The following is a 21,306-nucleotide window of genomic DNA, read 5'->3' on the forward strand; positions in this document are numbered from 1 at the left end:
AAGGGGCAACGCCCATGAGAATCTAACCTTGATTGCCCGTTTTAATCTGTGCTTAAGTTGGCTTAATTAACTAACTGAAAGAGTAAGAGTTGATCTCTAAATCTATTTCTCACAAGCCAAACGCTTCTAACCTTTTACTCCACACTGCATTAGATGATGTAAAATCTGTGCTTAAGTTGACTGGTTATACACAACATGATCATAATTCATGACTGTTCCGCTCTTTTCTTTGAAAAAGAGATGGGGTATAGGTTTAAATGTCGTGAGCATCAGCCCTTACATTATAGTCGGCTCCTTAAGAAATTGAACTTTAATGGACCGGATTTGCAACGGGGTGAAGACTTCGCAGTCACGCTCAAAATTGCCCGGGAGTCCGAACTCTTAACTCATTCACAAACCAAAAATGCTTTTTTACTATAATCGTGAATGCTTATATGATTTCTGTATTTTTTATACATTATCTTTTCAGTGCATTTTATATTTAGTGAAGAGTTTTAGTTTTGAGACATAACACATGGAAGAAATCTCTTCGTCCCTCAAGAGGCACGTCTTTTGAATTTAAATATTGTGACCGTTAGAAAGCCCTCAAGAGTCGCCTTATGGCCACACGACCTTAAAGACTCACTAGACTGGCAAGACACAACCATGGTTGGCTTTCTTGAAACTCGATATCTAATCGCCGGTTTGCAATTTAGTAACTCGAACAAATCAACTCACGAGTGAAGGTTTTTCATTAAAAAAATATAACAAAATTATATATTATGATTTTATACCCAAAAAATCAAATAACCTAACGTCCTAAATCAATCATTATAAAAAACACATTTTCTTACCTCCTATTATAAATATATACACCTAATTTGAATAACAAGATTATACATTCAATACTTTTATGAGCATCAATAATAATTAAAAAACATCAAAAATTCTAAAATTTTTAACAGAATAGATCAATAGACAACCAAGTAAGCAACCATCAACGAGACAAAAACATTGATAGTCATGAAACCATGCAACCGCCTTGAAAATTTCCAAGTTTTTCTATTAAAGTAGTGAATGTTATTTTGCTGTCCAAGTTCTACAATTTTCAATTTTTCTTGTTTTTTAAGTCTTTCTGTCAAGGAATCACTATGAACCCCTTTTAAATTCAACGTGGGGTGTGCTGACATGCTGTGCGAGTGTGCTACTGTGCGTGACAACGTGAAGGTGAAGCAGGGTCGGGGTGTGCTCACTGCTCGATGTTGTGCAATGTGCATAACAACGTGAGTCATGAAGCAGGTCACCATCGCAGAACAAAATTATGAAGGAAAATTGCAAAAACAAAAAACAAGGCAGCAACGCTGACAGTCAATATCAAATGTAAATGTAAGGATGGCAGTGGACCAGGCTGGAGGCGGGGGACAAGGTCCCCACCCCAGCTCCCTCTCAAAATTCTGCCTTCCATCCCTGCATGGATTTTGATTTTAACCTCCATCATGCTATCCTGCTTCCGCCCCAGTTTCATGTCCAACATCTCCGGTCCAAATGGGGCGGGGCCCCATTTCTCCCCGGTCCACTGCCATCCCTAAAGGTATTTACTTATTTTACTAACAGGGATCGGGGATGGGGCGGAAGAAAGCGTAAGTCCATCCCTGCACGGGTTTTGATTTTAACCTCCATCCCCATTTCAGGTACTCCATCTCCGGTCCAAAAGTGGCAAGGCAGGGTGGGGCCCCGTTTTTCCCCGGTCCACTGCCATTCCTATGTAAATTGTGAAAAAAATACCAAAAAAACAGGGCAACACCACAAAACAAAAAATTACACAAATTCACAAAATGCAAAATCAGAGAGAGTTGAGTCATAGAGAGAGCATGTCGCCATGTTGCAGCCTGCAACCTGCTGGCTCCATGGTTGGACGAGTCAGAGAGAGAGGCAACTGCATTCCTGTGGCTACAATATATATAGAGAGAGAGAGACGGAGATATTGTTGTAAAGTCTGCAAATTTTTTGTATTTTAATGAAATTCAACGACCATGAATAAATTGATGAAATTTTAGATGTTAAAAAGGTTTGGAACTTGATCAAACACATTATGAATCTAAATCTTGGTAGAAGATCCACACAGATCAACATCCATTAAACTCAATTTTGAGGATACTTTTGACATATAAGGAATCTCTGGTTTTATTATGTTTGGATTCAAGCTTATAAAGCTTATAACAAGGACTCTGACCCATTTAGTAGACCTGATCCAGGTTCAAAGTATATATAAAAGAGAGAACGCAGCTCTAGGGAAATCCGGAGCACTCAAAAACCAAAATGGCATAAGTTTGGATCCATGAGGTAGGGATCTAACCTCAAATCATCTTTGATCCAAAAAAATATCCATATTGATTTGGAGTCTAGAATTAGATCCAAACCAATCAAAAACACAAATACACACGTTGGTATCAGAATCTAATAGTGACCTGATCTGACTACAAACCCCTTCTTAAAAACTTTTCCTCTAAGGTTTTTTTTTATTTGGATCTTTGAAATATCCAAATCTAAAATATATATATATAATAGAGCATTGAGTTGCCCAACCCAATCCAAATTTAGGTCTCGAACCCAAATCCTTGGGTCAGATCCAAGCAAGGGATGTCGACATCCCCCCTCTTGCCTCCCTATTTAAATCCCCTACAGGGAGTTTTTCCTTTTTAAATTACGCACTCCCCCCCCCCCCCCCCCCTCTCTATTTACTCTCTTCCTCTCATTGGTTTCCTCTCCCTCTCACTTTGCACCCTCACCGCCTCTCCCCCTCGCCAAAAATCTCTTCACCTATCGAAAACCTCTCCCTCTCTCTCTCTCTCTCTCTCTCTCTCTCTCTCTCTCTCTCTCTCTCTCTCTCTCTGATCAGCAAGAGGGCAACACCCTCCTACCCCGCTCCCTCGTCTCTCTATTTCTAGCAAGAGGGCGGCACCCTCCTACCTCTCTCATCATCCTCTGATTGATCGGAGGGCAAGCGCCACCTGCGCCTACCTCCTCCCCCATTTCTGTCTCTTTTTCCCCTTCTTTTGTGGCTGCCCAAGCAACCAATGCAACAACAACCTCGGTTGCTGTTATCGCTGCAAGGGAGGGTATCCCCTTTGCCCTGCCTTGTACCAGCCACACCCAAATGGTAGTGGTTGGTCTGAGTGAACCCAAGTTGGGCTCAACTTCCCAGCACCTTGTCACGCTACAAAGGGCGGGCAAGGATCTCGGTCAGGGGCAAAAGAGGCCACAATGACACTCGCGTTGTCATGGTATCTCCCCCTCTCTGCCTCTCTCGACTCTCCCTGTCATGCCACCAGGGGCGAGCAGGGACCCTGGGCTAGCCGTCGCGGCCACTGCCTCCGGCAGTGGCCTGGCCACCAACCTCGCCCCCTTCCCCTGGGTTTACTGAGCTGAACTCGGTTTAAACCAAGTCCAGATCGATTCTCTCTGTACGAGGACCGAGCCCATGCATGGTCCTGTCTCATTGGAGGCTAGGTCGAGCTCGGCCAGGCCACTAAGTCCACCCTGTTCGCACGAGCAACAACAACTGTTGTTGTTACATGCTTGGCTCTGTCGAGCTCAGCTCGATCCATATTTTTGTAACCGAGACCGGCTTGGTCATGTCTTTCACCCTTGGCCTAAGTCTGGCTCGGTCTTCTTAAACCGAGCTCGGCTCGATCAAGGGTAGCATCGGGTTGCCACTTTCTTCATTCAACCAAGCTGAGTTCAACAAAGGCCAAACTTAGCTTAAACCATTTTTTGTAATGAATCCGGCTCGGTCAAACCTAGTTAACACAGATTGTTATCGAACCTAACCGACTCTTTTTATGTCTCATCTACCCGGCTTGGTCCGATCGATCCAAACTAGGTTTAGGTTTGACCCCTGCAACACGATCGTCGCATCTTCCACTATTACAAGAACTTAACCTTGTTTCTTATGCACTGTGATAAAAACCTTTTTTAGTGCACCACATCGGTGCAACGAACAAGACTCTACACCTTTGACATGCATAATGAGGTACAAACAAATTGATAATCTACACTCGGAATTGTCAGAGATTCGTACCATCTCTATGGTAGAAAAAAGTTGCATACGATGATGATGGTGATATATATATATATATATATATATATATATACGCTTTTAACTAAAGGATGCAATTTTGTGTATTCTTGTCTCATTTAAATTACGTTGTTTACTTTTTCATCGCATTGTAACGTCCACAAGCTCCTTCTTTACACAGTTTACTTAGCTCAATGTATAGTTTCATATATTGGGCTTTGCTTACGTATGCAATTTATTTAGCACGATGGTTGGTTTCACACATCGAGCCCTACTCTACGTTATTTACTTTGTCATTGCGCTATTATGTGCAGAGACTTTTGCTTTAATATATATGTATCCTATATACAAATATAACTATGGAGGGATGTAATTTTGCGTACTCTTGCTCTATTTCAATTACACGTGCATTTATTTAGAGTACGTAGTCTTACGTACTCCTGCTTACTTAAATCATCCTACTATTTATTTAAAGATGCAAATTTGTGCATTCTTACCTTAATCTTCAAAAAGTTTCTCATGCAAGATTTCAGGTTCGTAAGTTTCGATGTCTCATAAAATGAAACAAGTGTTTTTCATTCACATGTTTGTAATATTTAGCATACATATACACTGCTTATCCTATGAACAACATAAGTCTTATATACTATTATACGTCAAAGTTGTTGTGTCTATTCGTGTCAAACATTTTTCAAGCGTTAGAGCGTTCTTCGAAACACTCTTCCAACCTGGTTTGAACTCTAATATAAGTTGAGATTTTTATGACTTAGGCATTCGTAATTGAGTATTCTCTTTGAACCAACATAACGAAAAGACTTCGACTTCATAGCCTTCGACCATACGTATGCCCTTTTTGTATCCAGAATAACTCAGATATTTTCCTAGCTTAAGGTGTAGAAAATCATGATTTTTAGTATTGTGATTGGAGTTTTTTTTCTTCTGAAAAACCAATTTCATTCTCATCATTGTAGTATTATGAGACATGCCTATACGATAATGAATGGATTTGAGGTTTATAACAAACCTCGTTATGCGATAATGCACCATGTTATAAAAAATTTACGTAAAGAGAGATGATTGCCTTTACAAGAAAGATGCTCGATTTGGTTTAAAAAACTAGAGTATATTGAATGAGTTATCAGATAAAATAAGATCTGACATACGCATTCATCTTTTGGTTCTGTCAAGAAAGAAAATATGAGGTACAAACTTTGATGGATAAGTTGTTAACAACTATGTTTCTTGAGTGAGAATTATTCGGTGTCCCTAGTCATCAGAGTTATGGGATTGAGCTACTAAATATTATTCTAGGTGGTAGATCTCATTGACTTCTAAAGAAATTTGAATGCATCCCTCAGTTGTTCTCGTCTTTAGTAAATTCTCTCTTCTTCTCTAAAACTATCCTCATTGAAGCAAACTCAGCTAGTTGTTTGGTTTATAATTTACATAAAATAATAAACCCTCGAACGATCTAAGTTGTTTTTATGTATTGTTTTATGAGTACCTACATATTGTTAATTATAGAAACAAGATTATCATATTTACTTTACTTCTCTTGAAACCGAATATTGTGAAATATGATAATGCATATATTAGTCTTGTTTGATATTGATGCACCGACCAGCCTTTCACGAGTGTAGCCTATTTTATATGATGCAAGTGATGACTAAATTGATGTTTGAGGAGATAGCGCGATGACGTGATGATATCAAGAATTCACTTTCTATGTTATTCGCTCGTGAGCATATTTTTTGTAATTTTGTATAAATGATCTTTTATAATAACTCTTTTTATATAAAACTTTATTTTTAATATTCATGGATTTGAATGAATGTATGATGATACCGACCCAATTTATTGAATGAGAATTTTGCCAGTAATCCATCCAAGGTTAGTCGACTTATTCTTTCTAAATATTATCTTTCGCTAAATTATTATTTTTAACTTAAAAAAAATTTTTGTTAAAAATTTATTTTATTTTTAATTTACAAGTTCAAGATTTTAGGACATTAGAAGTGCAGTCCCTAGAGTCGCAGACGACTGCGTGCACGAAGCCATGACCCGTGAAGGGGTGAACAATGAACATGTTGCAGAGCTCGAGCTTGTTGCCACTGAAATCTCTCGCTAACATCGGTACCGGGGGAGAAGAGAGATACCAGAATCCTTTTGTGATGTCTGGATGTGATTCACGATGCTGGCTGGAGGAGAAAAGAGAGAGAGGGGGGGGGGGGGGGATGGACCACAATCCAGTGACTCCACAACCACAAGTTGCTGCAGCCGACGTCGATCAAGCTTGCACCCTGCAGGTCACCGGAATCTCATGCCGACGCCGAAATCTCATGTTGATGAAGCCTGGATTTCTAGTTTTCGTAGTTCTGTTATGGTATACTCGATTTTCAAAAGACAAAACAAAACATATAAAGTTATAAACTATAGGTTGGCAGGCATAGTTCAGGACGGTCAGGTCTCTTACTTGGAAAGTGTTTTTTATTCATGGGGCGATATATATATATAAAAGAAGAGAAAGAGAAATAAAAACCTGCCCACCATCCGATCATAATGATTAGATGGTTCAGATTCTCCTTCTCTCTCTCCGGCTGCAATAGCCGGACAGAGATAAGGAACTCCAGCAGCAGTCGTCGATCAATTGAGGGAGGAGCTGCCTCGAAAAGGAAGGCCATCTGGTGGAAAGGCGGAGGAAGTGGTGGTGGTGGTGGTGAGAGGAGAAAGAGGAAAGAAAGAAAGAAGAAACCTAGGGAGCGCTAAGTGTCCCGACTATGTGAGCATTGCATTGGGCCTACAGCAGCAGATTGCAGGCCCCATTGAATGAGCGTTGCAGTTATGCGCTTCCTCCCTGGATTTCCTCTAGAAGAAAGGGGAGAGAGGGAGAGGTTAAGCTGGATTGTTTGATGGGATGGTCCAGATGTAGTGGGTATTGGCATGTCTTATAGTGAGTAGGTTTTCATTTCTATATTATTTATTGATTTATTTACTTACGGCTGCATGATAAGGTGGGCCCTACATCGGATCCCTCCTTATCGTCTTCGGAAGCCAGAACGCGGGGAAGAGAAGTGGTCTTCGTACCAAAAGGAGAAAGGGGAAAAGAACGAAAGTGGAAGGATCCAAGCTCACCTTCATCCTCAATTTCTCATCCCTTGAGGAGCATAGCAAGAGATTTAGCATCAACCCATTGGTCGAAATGGCAGCCGTAGGCCTCCAAGCCGTCAATCTGTTGTTCGGCAAATCTTCACCTCGCCTCACCGTTTACAGCTCGAAAACGAGGTGGGTCGCCCACTCTTCCCTAACCTCCTCGCCCCTTTCATCACCACCATATCCGAGGCCTCTCCTCGTTCCATCAACCGCTGTCCTGTCCGCTTACCTCGCCTCTGCTATAACTCCAGAGATCGAACAAGGCGACGAGGACACATATGAGGAAAAAATCGAGATCTTTCCTTCTTCTGCTGCTGATGGTAGTGTGGCTGAAAGAGTTAGGCTGTACGTGGGGAACCTCCCCTACTCCATCACCTCCTCCCAACTATCCGAGTTGTTTCAGGAAGCCGGGAACGTAGTGACCGCAGAGGTGGTCTGCGACAGGACGGAGGAGAGAAGGAGCAGGGGTTTCGGCTTCGTGACGATGGGGTGCGTGGAGGAAGCGACGGAGGCCATCAGGATGTTCAATGGGTCTCAAGTGGGTGGCAGGACGATGAAGGTGAACTTCCCCGAGGTTCCCAAGGGAGGAGAGAGGGCGGTCATGGGACCCAGGATCCGAAGAAGCAACCGGGCGTTTGTGGACACGCCTTACAAGATTTACGCCGGGAATCTGGCGTGGACGCTCACCTCTGAGGATTTGAGAGCCGCGTTTGAGGTTCAGCCGGGCCTTGTGGGTGCCAAGGTGGTCTACGAGAGGGACTCGGGCAGGTCTAGGGGATTCGGGTTCGTGTCCTTCGAGTCGCTGGAGGATGCCGAGTCGGCTTTGGCCGCCATGAGCGGCGCGGTAAGCTAGCCAAACCCCTAAAATAACAAGTGCATGCATCTTAATTCTCTGCTTGCGTTTAAAATTTCGATTCGAGAACAAGAGAACTTCATCCTGTTCGAAGTTTTTCTTTCTCCTCTTTGAGATGTAGGCTCTGTTTGGGAGCCTTGAACGAGGTGTGATGCGGTTTCCCCAAGTGTTCTCATGCTCTCTACTGTCTCCGTGGAGTGGTGTTGCCAAAATACTACATTGTGAATGGAGTTGGAAGCCCCAACACCACATTTCAACACCATTACAGAGACCACCGTGGTGGTTACCCATGTGATCAGCGGGGTCCTGTGTCAACCTGAAGGCCCAAGATCGAATGCTGCTGGTGCATGAGGGCTGCCGTTGTTTTATCATGGTTGGGGCACGTAAGAGTCTTGCAGGAAGGCGTGTTCATTAAGTGAACTGGTTCTCAGTGAGGGTTTTCCTTTGCAAGATTATGTTTTTGGCAACTCCATCCTCAACGCAACATTTTGGTAAAACCATATTTTGGCAACACATGAAAATGGTGGCTCCATCACAATGCAAGGCTCTTGATAAGAGCCTTAATTGGTTCAGTATAGGACTTCACTCGTTTCCAATTTAATCTTCAACAAACTCCAAGAATAACAAAGCATTGCCATTTTGATTCGAGAATTCTTTGGGAGCATGATATTTAATTGCAATTAGCATTCCTTTGTGGGACGATGTCATGTGTTTTCTTCCATCGATTCGTTTATGCAGTTCTCTCTTCTCTATCCTGTTACGATCTGTTTTATGGTTGCCAAATAGGCATCCACAACATGGAGTAGATGGAAGATACACGCTGGCATAACTTGGTTGTTATTTTCCGTGATGTGCAGGAGCTGGAGGGAAGACCTCTTCGCCTGAATTTGGCCATTGAGAAGATCTCACCTGAGGTAGATGGTCCCGATGATGTTGAGTGATGCATCATTAGAGCAACTGAAACAAGCAGAAACACACACACACACTCTCTCTCTCTCTCTCTGTGAATCTCTTAGGAAATTCAGCAAGCCCAATAGGCACTTGTCACCGAAAGAGTTTTGTGCTAAAATTAGTTTCGTGAATGTTCTACTGATATAAGAGTGGTGGCCTAGTTTGAGTCTAGTTGGTAAGCGTAAAACATTCGAAGCAGGGCAGGGTGCAAGAGTTCCTGTAATTGCTTCCCTGCCACTTATGATAAGGCAAGCGATTGTATCAGAAGGGAGCTGCTGCTGCTGCTCTTATAAAGTGCCAGCATGAAGTGTTGTGGGGAACAGGAAGCCCACCGGTGGTCCTCTGCATGCAATGCCAGGGCGGTGAACAGAGTATTGTCTGGTATAGCTATAGACCTCGCTCATTGTTTGTCATGTGCAGGTTCCCAAGTAAAATGATGGCAACTTGTTGGTAGAAACCCTAATGCCTTGTGATTGTAAATCAGTCACAACAGTTGTGATTGTAAATCACAGTCACAACAGTTTCTTAAGGTTAGTGAAATATGAGAAAAGTATAAGTTGCGACTGTGATTGTCAACTATGATTGTTTTTGCTTTGAATATTGTGAAAGTTGGTCACAATACTGACCTTGACCAACAATCACATCACCTGCTTTTTCAGCTGTGGTTGTTCATCCCCACCTGTGACCAAAACAAACATGTTTGTTTCTTGGATTTAAAAGCCTGAAACATAGGTTGGGGCCGTTCCGATTGTTCTGAGATTTAATGCTTTAGCTCCGAATTCATATCATTGTGTTATCAATTTGGAATCCATCAGACCTTTTTAATTAGCTCCGATAACCTCGTCTTTCTTTCTTGACAGAATTTCTCAAGGCTGGTAAAATAAATATTTTTCAATTAATTTCTCTGACCGTCCTTGCCAACACACACCCCAAACCCAAAAAATAGAGGTCAACTGTTCTTGAGTGGAATGCATGTGTTGAGTTTAATTAATTAAACGGGTTGGGTAGAGCCGCAGAGGCGAGCTTCAGCTCATTAAGTGTTCAATTAAAATTTCTTAATTAGTTTTACATCTGCATATGTCATTAGTGCTACACCTTTTTCAACATAAAGAAGGTGATACTGATGCCACAGTATATATTGGTTTTAATTATAGTTCGCTGCCTCCCTCTGACTGAAAAAATACTTAACGAAACAAGATCAAGTGCAATCACATTGCACAAAGTGCTTGTGCTGCTGCACCTGCCTGTGGTCATCAGCTGTTGGGCCTTGTGGTTCAGACACTGTGCTATATTGATGGGTGGGGTGGTCAGGTGCAGCGTCCACCACGTACTTTGTGCAATGTGGTTGCACATGATTTGACCTCATGTTTTACCTTCTCCTGTGGGCATGATGATCCTTGGCTCGATTTACGATACAGTTTGTACCAGGAAATGAAATGGATACTATAAGTGAATCATAAGCACTAAAGCGAGTGCTAAAAAAAAGTAGTATGAAATAGGAAGCAGGATAAAGGATGAGGTTGTTAAGCGATTATTCAAGCTATGAAAAATGAAAAGGAAACACGAACGAATCATTATCCAGCTCAGGCAAGAGCAAAAAAAAAAAATGAGTGAGCAACCTACCAGCACTCCATGGGCCTGGTTTGGGCCATGATTTTAAGCCTGGGCCCATTAGGTACCGGGCTGAAACCCGGCCTGTTATATACGTGGGCTGGGCTCAGGCCGGCCCGTGGGCTATCAGGCCGACCTGAGTTTTTTATTATTTTTTTTTAATAATATAAAAAGAAATTAAATTAACTATTACATAGTAACATGGATAATTAATAATTATTATTATTTACTTAATTAGTTGCATGAGAACTTGTTATTTGTTAATTATTAATTATTACTATTTACTTAATTAGCTACAGTAATTAAGAATTAGTTGCATGTGGACTTACTATTCTCTTATTAACCAGTAATTTCAATCAATCATTTATTCATTTTAAGATTGGACTAGACCAGCCCAAACCTGACCCGACCTACTTCACATTAGCCCATTGAGCCAATGAGCCGGGCCATGGGATTCTATTTAAACCCAAGCCCATTAAGAACCGAGCTAAAACCCGGTTTGTAAGTAAACTGGCTGGGTTGTTTACCGGGTCGGCCCGATGGCATGAACACAAGTATAAAGGCATATAAAACCAAAATGTAAACCTGGTATAAAAAATATTATTATTTTTCAATACGAAAACATAAAAAGTTAGGGAAAAGTGAGAGAGAAGCCGCAAAAAGTAAGAGGAGAACATTAAGGGGATGTGAGAGAGAGAGAAAGGATAAGAGAAACTAGCAACTAGTCAGGTGAGTAAGAGAGAGAGAGGAACGCATAGGTGGCGAACTGGTGATGACAATCTTCAGGTCGGTGGAAGCATCCGACGATGGGGGAGGTGAGTGGTCAGTAGTGCTACTATTACAGGTATTTCTCTCCCACTTTCTTAACTCCTCTTTATGCAACCGTTTTGTCGCTCTATCTCTCTGCATCCCTCTCCAAACCCCTCTTTCCTCCTTTCTGCAACCCTCTTGTCTTCCCCTCTCTTAACCCCTCTATCTCTTTGCACCCCTCTCTTTCTCTCTTTCTGTAATCGTCTCTCTCTCTCTCTCTCTCACTGGTGGGTGGTGCTCGCTGCTGGTTGTGGGCTTCTCCTGCAAGGGTTTTGGGTGTTGGGTGTGGTTGAGAGATCCACCCACTGATTGAGCACCCAAATTCTCCTCCCTCTTTGGGGGGAAGTCTCGTCTGGTGCTTTCTTACAGCTAGTTGTAGTCGTAGCAAACATCAATGATACCAAACTCTCAAACTCTCAGGTTAAGGGCCCTACCTTCCCTCTCCCTGCGGGGAAGGACACATTCGGTGCTTCCCTACAGCATACTAGAGTTGTTGGGACGTCTGCCCCAAAATTTAAAACCTACAAATTTACTGATTTTTTTTTCTTAATATTGACAGCGAAAAGACGATTTAATATTGAGTTTGGATTTGATAATTTTGAGCGAGTCACAGAGGTCAAATCATAGTTATCGGAAGTTTTTTAGGTAGGTGGGTCTCTTAAACTCACTTTCGGAAGCACGATACTCCTGGCTTTCTAAACTTCATGGGAAGCTCGATTCCCCCACTTCTTCTATGCTTCTCGTACATATGGTCTATGCATACTAATACTAGGCTTTTCTCACATTTCTTTTTATCTTTTTCATGTATTTTATCTCATGCTTTCACTCACTTTTCATGTACTTTCTTTAAATTGGTAACAATCATTGTTAGATTTAAAAAAAAAAATAACTCTTACAGCAAAAATCATGAAATATAAGAATAATCAATTTTATTTTAGTTTTTATTTGTTTCTTGTTTGATTCCATATTACTTCATTTTTTATTCATATTTCGCTTTTAAATTGAAATTTCACTTCCCGCTTCGTGTAAATTTTAAAATGCTTCGTTTCTCGCTTTCGCTTCCCGTATCGTTTTCCGTTTCCGCTTCCTAGTTTGGAAACCTTGGGTCAAATAATAAGTTATCAAAAAACCAAAATATTATTTACGTTACTTTTGACAAAAGTACATAAGGTTCAAAACTTAGGAACAACATATCACTCACCAAAAAGTCTCAAGTTGAGCCCTAAATCCTTTGAAGAGTACTAGTCCTCGATGTTGCTCCAGCTTCGTGGCATTCATTGTCCCTTGAACAAAACTCCTTAAAGGCTCTGACAGTTTGGTAAGTTTATACCAATTTCGGTAATTAAGAATATTAAATATATTTAATCAATTCTTATAAACATTTTTTTCTAAAAAAATAAGACAAACATAATAGTTAACATAATTATGACATATTTTCATTTTAAACTATGATTAAAATCGATAATTAACCATCCACCATGGTACATGAGGAAAGACCATCGCAGACAGTCTAGGCATCCCGGGCTGTATTATTCTTAGATATTTTAATCTCAGATACTTGACTGTGCCGGACTCAAAGCGGATGGTCTATGACTGAGAGAATTGTCGCTAAGGCAGAACAAAAAGTAGGATGCATCATGAACTACTGTAGTAGTTGAGAATCTATCACTTAGGACACATGGATAGCCCCGACCTTCGAAAACCTACAATTGAGTGGTGATCGCTAAGATGCCTCACTCTCAAAAAAATCAGAATACAATCTCTCAAAAAATATCATCTACATTCTCCAAGGTAAAGATCAGAACAAAATAGGTGTGAAGGGTTATCTTTATTATAAGGATTAGTTTTAAGTTCCTTATATTGTATAGGCTAGAATGGAGATTAAGTAATTCAAGTACCTATTTCTAAGGTAATAATCAGAGTCTTGTATGTATACCTGACCTAATCAGTACTCGCTCTGTATATACGAGCATCTCGTCATTATGACAGATTAATATCTTAAGTTTTGTATGTAAGCATGATTTATCTAGCATATAGTACTTTGTTTCATACTTTAAGAGTTAATTTATTTCAAGCTCGTACACAAGTCAATCTTAGTACATAAGTATGACCTACACATTACTGTATACCGAAAAGGTCTCTAAAACCTTGGCCTCTTTTGGGTTGTAACCATTTTCTTTTCCTTTTTATTTGGAGTGAACTATTCTATTGTCAGTAGAGTTTTCTGAACCCAGAGTTTTGCTGTTCTATGCATGATTAAAGTATTTTATCTTTGAAATATGAGTATGTAAAAATATAAGTGAAAAAGTATTATTTTATAATGCATACATTTTTATAATGTATTATTTGAAGTATGATGCCTACCAAAACATAATGCATATGCTTATATTATTTATTCAGAGGATGATTCGTATAGACACTTATTCTTATATTTTTCTTCGAAGGCACAACTATTTATTCTTTTTGAAATATAATCTCTTTTCCTTAAAGTAAGGTACATAGAAAATTATTATTTGCTTCAAATGATGATTATTTTATTTCAAGTAGAATACGTACCAGCACTTGCTATTTTATTTGGAATATATTTGTTTTATTTAAAAACTCTTTTATTTGAAATCTCATGCATATATATATATATATATATATATATATATATATATATATAAGTGAGCATGCTTCCAAAATATATTTAATTATTCAAAATTCACATACATTTAGCAATAGAACTTACCTTGTAGAGTGCGGTGATAAGAAACAAAAAAGTCTCAAAAATCTTGAGAGAAATTTTCTCCAAAAAAATTTGACATATGATACAATGATAGCGATCGAATAAAAAAGTGTGAGGAACCTGAGTCAATAACTAGGTTAAACTGGACTAGGCTTGGTTTGGGCACGCCCACCAATAGACATAATCGGGTTAATGAGGGGGTGTTGGGACTGGGAGCAGGGCAACAGAGGTGGGGATGGTCTAAGCAACACTTCTACTGGTGGTGGTATCGTACTAAACGAGAGGAGTGGGTGGTCAAGAAGGGTCTGACCGAATGGGTGCAAGGGTTGAGCAAGTTCAAGCCAAGTGTAGGGAAGATGTGTGTGCAAGGAGTGAGGGTGCGATCGAGTGACCCCATGGAAGGTGTAGTTGAAGGTGGTTGGTCCACCACCAAATTTGGTGGTGAGGGAGGGGAGAGTGGCTAAAATGGGAGAGGAAGAAAGTGAGGAGGAGTATGTGTGAGAAGGGTGTGAAGGACAGAAGTGGGTGAAAGTTGGGGGAGAAGCCCCCCTTTAAATAGGTGGGTAGGAAGAGAATAATTGGCAACACCAACAAATACAAGTGTTAAAGAATCTTAACACTTGTTAAGTTTTATAAAACTATGGGAATCAAACAAGGTGAAGGTCATGCAAACTGTGTATGGTTTTGCATGGCTGGGTTTGGATTGGGGTTAGATCCAATGTGGTTCAACCCTGGTCCAAATACGTGCTTAATCAAGTTAGCGAAACTAGATCCTATTCTTTACCCAATCTTTACTATATATAATGGTTTTTATATTAATAGATAATGACATGCAAATCTTCGGATTGGTCAACCCAGGTTCGGATGACTATGACCCTTGGGTTATACTATTCTTGAATTTTTTTTTTAAATTACTATTTTGCTCTTGAAACTTGCCAAGCATGTTTCGAATGCATTACAAACTCCAATTTGGATGAAATCAGCACCGCTCTTTTTTGTTTTTCGATACTAATGCAACTAAGTGTTCAAAACTCATAAAATCAACCTTCAAAATTATGATTTTACCCTTGAGGTTGTAGGACACATTTTACAAGCGTACGAGCCCTGATATTGAAGAAATCACTTGCATTCTTTTCAGAACTTCGATGCGATCACAATCGTGCAATATAAAATCATAAAATAGGTTGCCAAAAATATTCATTACCTTAGATATTTATAAGGAGAGATGGAAAGATTATTTTGATAAGCTATTTAATGATAGTCATGCTCAAGATCTTGGAGACTTCTCCATTCCTTTTCATGAGATAAATCGTGACTTCATGCGCAAGATTCAAAAGAAAGAAATTGCAGAGGCTTTGAAGAAAATGAAATCAAGAAGGGCAGTTGGCCCAGATGGTATACCTATCGAGGCTTGGAAATGTTTGGGAGAGAAAGGTTTAGAATGGTTGACAAATCTTTTTAACTTGATTTGGCGAACAAATAAGATGCCTAATGAGTGGAGGAAGAGTACTTTGGTGCCTTTATATAAGAATAAGGGTGATATACAAGATTGCACAAACTATCGTGGTATAAAACTCATGAGTCATACTATGAAACTTTGGGAGAGGGTGATTGAGTCTAGGTTGAGGAAGGTTGTCATGATATCGGAGAATCAATTTGGTTTTATGCCTGGAAGATCAACTATGGAAGCTATACATCTTCTTAGACAACTTATTGAAAGATATAGAGAGAGGAACAAAGATTTGCATATGGTTTTTATTGATTTAGAGAAGGCATACGATAGAGTACCTAGGGACGTTCTCTGGTGGACAATGATGAAGAAAGGTGTTTCTCTCAAGTACATTAGTATAATTAAAGATATGTATGAAGGAGTAGTAACCAATGTCCGCACTTGTGGAGGGGTGACAACCAATTTTCCGATAACGGTTGGGTTACATCAAGGATCTGCTTTAAGCCCTTTCCTATTTGCGATAGTGATGGATGAGCTTACGAGATCAATTCAAGAAAATGTACCGTGGTGTATGTTGTTTGCTGATGATATTGTTTTGATTGATGAGTCTGGAGCTGGGGTTAATGCTAAGTTAGAATTATGGAGACAGACATTGGAAGCTAGAGGTTTTAAGTTGAGTAAGAGTAAGACTGAATATATGGAATGTCGGTTTAGTAAGCAACGAAGTAGTGATGGGAGTATAGTGAAGCTTGGTGAGCAAGATATACCGGTGAATGATTATTTCAAATATTTGGGATCCATCATTCAAAAGTATGGAGAAATTGATGGAGATGTAAATCATAGGATAAAGGTTGGGTGGATGAAATGGAAAAGTGCTACTGGAGTGCTGTGCGATCGTAGAATGCCATTGCGGTTGAAGGGAAAGTTTTATAGGACGACTATTAGACCCGCTTTACTATATGGTACGGAATGTTGGGCTGCCAAAAGACATCATATTCAAAAAATGAGTGTAGCTGAGATGCGGATGCTTAGATGGATGTGTGGAAATACAATAAAAGATAAGATTCGGAACGAAGAGATACGTAAGAAGGTAGGTGTTGCACCCATTGAAAATAAGATGCGAGAGAATCGTTTACGGTGGTTTGGACATATTCGGCGAAGGCCTAATGATGCTCCAGTTAGAAGGTTGGAGAAATGGGAAAATATATTAGTTAAAAGAGGTCGGGGTAGGCCTAGGAAGACTTGAATGGAGATGATAGGAAAGGATATGAATGCTTTGAACCTCACCGAGGACATGGCGTTGGATAGAAATGATTGGAGGAAAAGGATTCATGTGGAAGACCCAAAATGAATTTCTTTTTTGGTTCATATCGCTGACCCCAATTGTTTTGGGATGAAGGCGTAGTTGTTGTTGTTGTTGTATTACATTGATAGTTCTGCTAATAAAGACGTCTATTGTCCAGCGCGCTTCTCGCACATTTGGGGATCTCGGGTCTGGTTTTTCTTCTATGGTGTTGGTGAATTTGGCTCAGCAGTTTCATCCTCTCGATAGGGATGCTTTGATCGTCCCGTCAATCTATGATGACAATGATGGGATTGATATGCCCTCTATTTTAGGTCATGCTCTTGAGGGCCAAGCTGGTCAATCTGGGGGCACCGATTACAGTCTTAGTTTGTAAGCAAATGTGTGTGGGTTTGTTGTTGGGGGCTCGTACATAAACAAACAAGCTCATAAAAGAAATGATTCAGTGTCTCCAGTTGTTTCTCATGAGGATGTTCCTACGACTAGTGGTATTTTTGGTGACGGTCTTGCTATTTATCGCTCTTAATCCTAGGTGGTAGGTTGCTCAGCATTTTCGCCTAATCAAAACTTTCTCTGACCCTCAATGATTGATAAAAAAAAAATTATTATTATTATTCCCCAATTGTTATATGTTGAGAAACATAAATCTTTATGCCATTGTGTGGTTTATAAGTGGGACACCAAGGCAATAGAATGAGAATTTTATGTTCATGAGCTTTGTTAGTGATTAAAGCTTCTTATTAATTTGATCTTTTCTACGCTTTCAGACAGTGAGCTCCTAGTGTGTTTTTCATCTTAAGAAGATTGTGGATGGTTGTTGGTCACACCTTGCTTATAGAAACTTAGGATGGATGTGGCATGCCTAAATTTCAGGGTTCAAGGTCTATTTCGGTATGGATTAGAGAGCATGACCTTTCACCCGCTTATTGGTGCAATGATGTCTTCTGTTTGATAGTGGATGCATTGGAGGAAAAGCTGATTGTTGTTGATGAAAGGATATCTGCCCAAGTTCGCTTGCACTTTACAAGGATTCTTGTAGAAGTTTAATCTAATTTAGAGATCTCTTATTCGATCTTCATTGTCTTGGGTGGGTTCTATAAGGAAGACACATATTGAAACTGAATCGAGTACACATATTTGTGAGGTGTGTAAGTTAAGATCACATGCCACTATAAATTCCACATGCAAGAATCCAACATCTAATGTGCTTAGTCTTAGCAAAGGGTAGCAACAGAAGAAGAGTAAAACCAAAAAGGTATGGGTCCCGAAAATCTCATTTGAAAATCATAATTTTTTTAAGATTCTGTAGGAGAATCAGGAAGGTGAAGAGGTTGTTGCCCTCTTCCCCCAGACACACACACAGCAGCAGCAAATTGAGGATGATGTTCCTCTTGATGACGCTTCACATCTAAGAAAATAACATATTTCTTCTATTGTTAATATTGATGGTTGTCATATTCTAAAGAAAGAAGTTGATGCTTGCCTTTTTATCCAAGACATTGATAGCCCAACTTATCTTTTATCTATGTCTCTGCATCACACTATAAAAGATACTATTGAAGAGACCTTTTTTGGCAACCTTTTTTATTTTGACCCTACTTCTCCTTCAGGATTTTGTCATCTTAAAAAACAAAAGGTTCATCTAGTGACTAAGGTTTGTAGATCTTTTGTGTGATCTTGCTCCATTACCTTCAAACATGATCTTCAGACCATCGATTAAAGGGACTCATCGTACCTTTGCATAGACACTTTGTGATGTCCAAACTAGTTGCATATCCATTTCTCTCTTGCCCCCTATGTTAGTGCTTGAGAGCGTTAAAAAGGTACGATGGCCAAAAAAGACTGAAATTGAGATGCTAAATGCGAACTCTAAGTAATATCCGTAAGGTGTTTAAGAAGGACCTCAAGATGTACTTAGATTACAATTGTAATCTCCATCTTGTTGGCTCTTTACCAATGAGATGAATGAGCATCATCTAAATGTACCATCCCTTCCAGAGTGATATTTTGATCACTTAAAATCTTCCTTGTAATTCTTTTCAACTTAATAGTTAATTCATAATTTTATTTTTCTTTCAAAAACAAGAAAGTGAAAGAGAAACAATTTTGGAAACGAGGATGAAGGGGGTTTCTTATTAAAGAGAATCGAGTTTTTCATATTTTGGAAGTGGTTTTTTCAAAGCTTTCTCCCCTTTCGAAGAAGGGGGAAGTTTCCTGCTTCCCCATGTGACAAGAAGCATCCGGTAACAATGGTTTTAACATTGTAATTTTTTAGTTTCTACCTGGTGTTATAATTCTTATTTATTTGTTATGACATGTTTAATAAAAATATAGACACACAGCTCCTTTTTCTTCTTTTTTTTCTTTTCTTTTCTTTTGTAATGATTCCAATTTTATGGGTTTTTTCTGTTCTAAACTTCTATTTTAATATAATGCATCAAGAAAATCCGCGTATCTAAAACTGGGAAAAGGAAAAGTAACAATGCAATGTCATCAAATATTACAAAACATTGCATATTAGAATGTACTAAAATTAACCCTGGGAGACTCATAATTTGGCAACTCTTTCCAAATAGATTGACATTCTTGTATAGACACACAATCCACGATTGATACTGTGGAAACCCAAGCCACAATTTGCTTCCCTGCAGGTTCATATCTCCACCGCCACCTATTAGGGATGGCAGTGGACCTGAAAAAATAGGGCCCCACCCCACCTTGTTTGAAGTGGGGATGGATTTACGCTTTTCTCCGCCCCACCCTACTCCGTTCGGACTGGGGATGGAGGACATGAAACGGGGATGGAGGCAAGGATGAAAGATAAAATCAAAACCTGTGCGGGGATGAAGGCAGGGATAAATGGCAGGATTTTGAGACGGGGTGGAGGTAGAGACCTTGTCCCCCGCCCTGGTCCACTGCCATCCCTACCACCTATCAAGCGGGTAAATAAAGCCCTTTCTTTCTTACAAAAGGCAGGTTTAGTTCATTGTGATCATGATGTGCAAGAGCATCATTAAGAGGCTCAAAAGCTACCGGCCCATCATATATCAAAATTTGGCAACTAAGATGAAAAAACACGATCCAACCAAGGGTTAGACTGAGCAAACATTAGCTAGTGCACACCTACCAATCACTCATGCACACTGTGAGTGTATCTTAGCAAATCCATCTTTATTTTTTATTTTTATGTTGTAAATCTAACCCATTAAATATGATGGCCTTTGTGAGGATCGACCTTTGTATAACCGGTTTTCAACATGAGCGGCTTTTTTCTAGTCATACTAATAAATACAGTAAATTTTCATTTATCAGACCGATAATAGAACTTTTTGTTTTATTTTAAAAAATTTAAATATTTTTAATCACTTACTTATTCTAGTATCGGTTAACCAATTTTAATGCAATTACATCATGCAATGATGGAGTGTACATCATCAGTTCCATTATCAGTAACCAAACATCACCAATAATAAAAGCTCCATCACATCGTTTTTATGGCCCGTTGTCGTGCATCAATAAGTATAAAAACACAATTATTAACACCAACATTACCACAACCTAAAACTATCAGTCATCACCATAATCAACACCAAAATTATAATTACAGATTGTGTTTTTTTTTTCTCCAGAGACTTTCCAGCTATAAGTGGCCAGCAACTAATGGAAAACAGAGTCCCACTCTCAAAATTGTAGTTTTCAGCATTATCTTAACGGCCCCTAGAACTTCAACTTGTATTTCAATGTTGACTGCATTTATGAATATATTTGAAATTTTGAATGCCTCACTTTCTGTATAATTCCAAATTATGCATTTGAAGATTTATTTTAGTGTGTTATCTCAGAATCACACGATACAGCCAATTTTTAATATTTTTTTTGTAACACTGCATTAGAACAAGGGTGCATTTTTTTTATCGTGCTATATTTTTCATTCAGTAGAGCTCCCGCACTGCACATACCCCACCCCATTCCGAAGGCTCGCCCAGAACAATTACGACCCTCTCGTGTATATATGGCTGTGTTTTAGGCCACACTTCAGTTACCAACTTACCATGGTTTATCAATGAATCGTAGATAATCGTACATGCTCAAGCAAGCAATGCAAATTTGCCTCTGCAGTCCAAATCTAGATCAAGCGCATGGAAAAACAAATAAAATGCACCGGCTCGAGGGCAGACAAGTAAACAATATCTAACCAATCTCTGCACGTCTGGTAGAAGCAGTTTGTGCACGTCACCATGTGATGGGACGTCACAAGTTCGAACCCCACTGGTATATAGGTGGTTGAATAACTGTTGCAAAAAGGAGAGGCCTTAATTGTCCCAGCTCTGTTATGTGGAAAAAGAAAGATATCTAGTACATAATACACCTGTAATCTAAAAGGTTTGCATCA

The 21,306-nt window shown here is 39.6% G+C and overlaps 1 protein-coding gene across 1 annotated transcript; it reads left to right on the forward strand.

Annotated features, from left to right (window-relative positions):
• The first annotated feature begins 7,107 nt into the window (after positions 1-7,107).
• CP33 (chloroplast RNA-binding protein 33) lies at positions 7,108-9,668 on the forward strand. Its single transcript, XM_090014122.1, has 2 exons — positions 7,108-8,051; positions 8,918-9,668. The coding sequence occupies exons 1-2, from the start codon at positions 7,257-7,259 to the stop codon at positions 8,999-9,001; spliced, it is 879 nt and encodes a 292-aa protein (XP_089870248.1). The 5' UTR covers positions 7,108-7,256; the 3' UTR covers positions 9,002-9,668.
• Positions 9,669-21,306: the final 11,638 nt, after the last annotated feature.

This window comes from Nuphar pumila, chromosome 7 (genome assembly GCF_984573655.1).
Source record: "Nuphar pumila chromosome 7, dmNupPumi1.hap1.1, whole genome shotgun sequence".
Taxonomy (NCBI): Eukaryota; Viridiplantae; Streptophyta; class Magnoliopsida; order Nymphaeales; family Nymphaeaceae; genus Nuphar; species Nuphar pumila.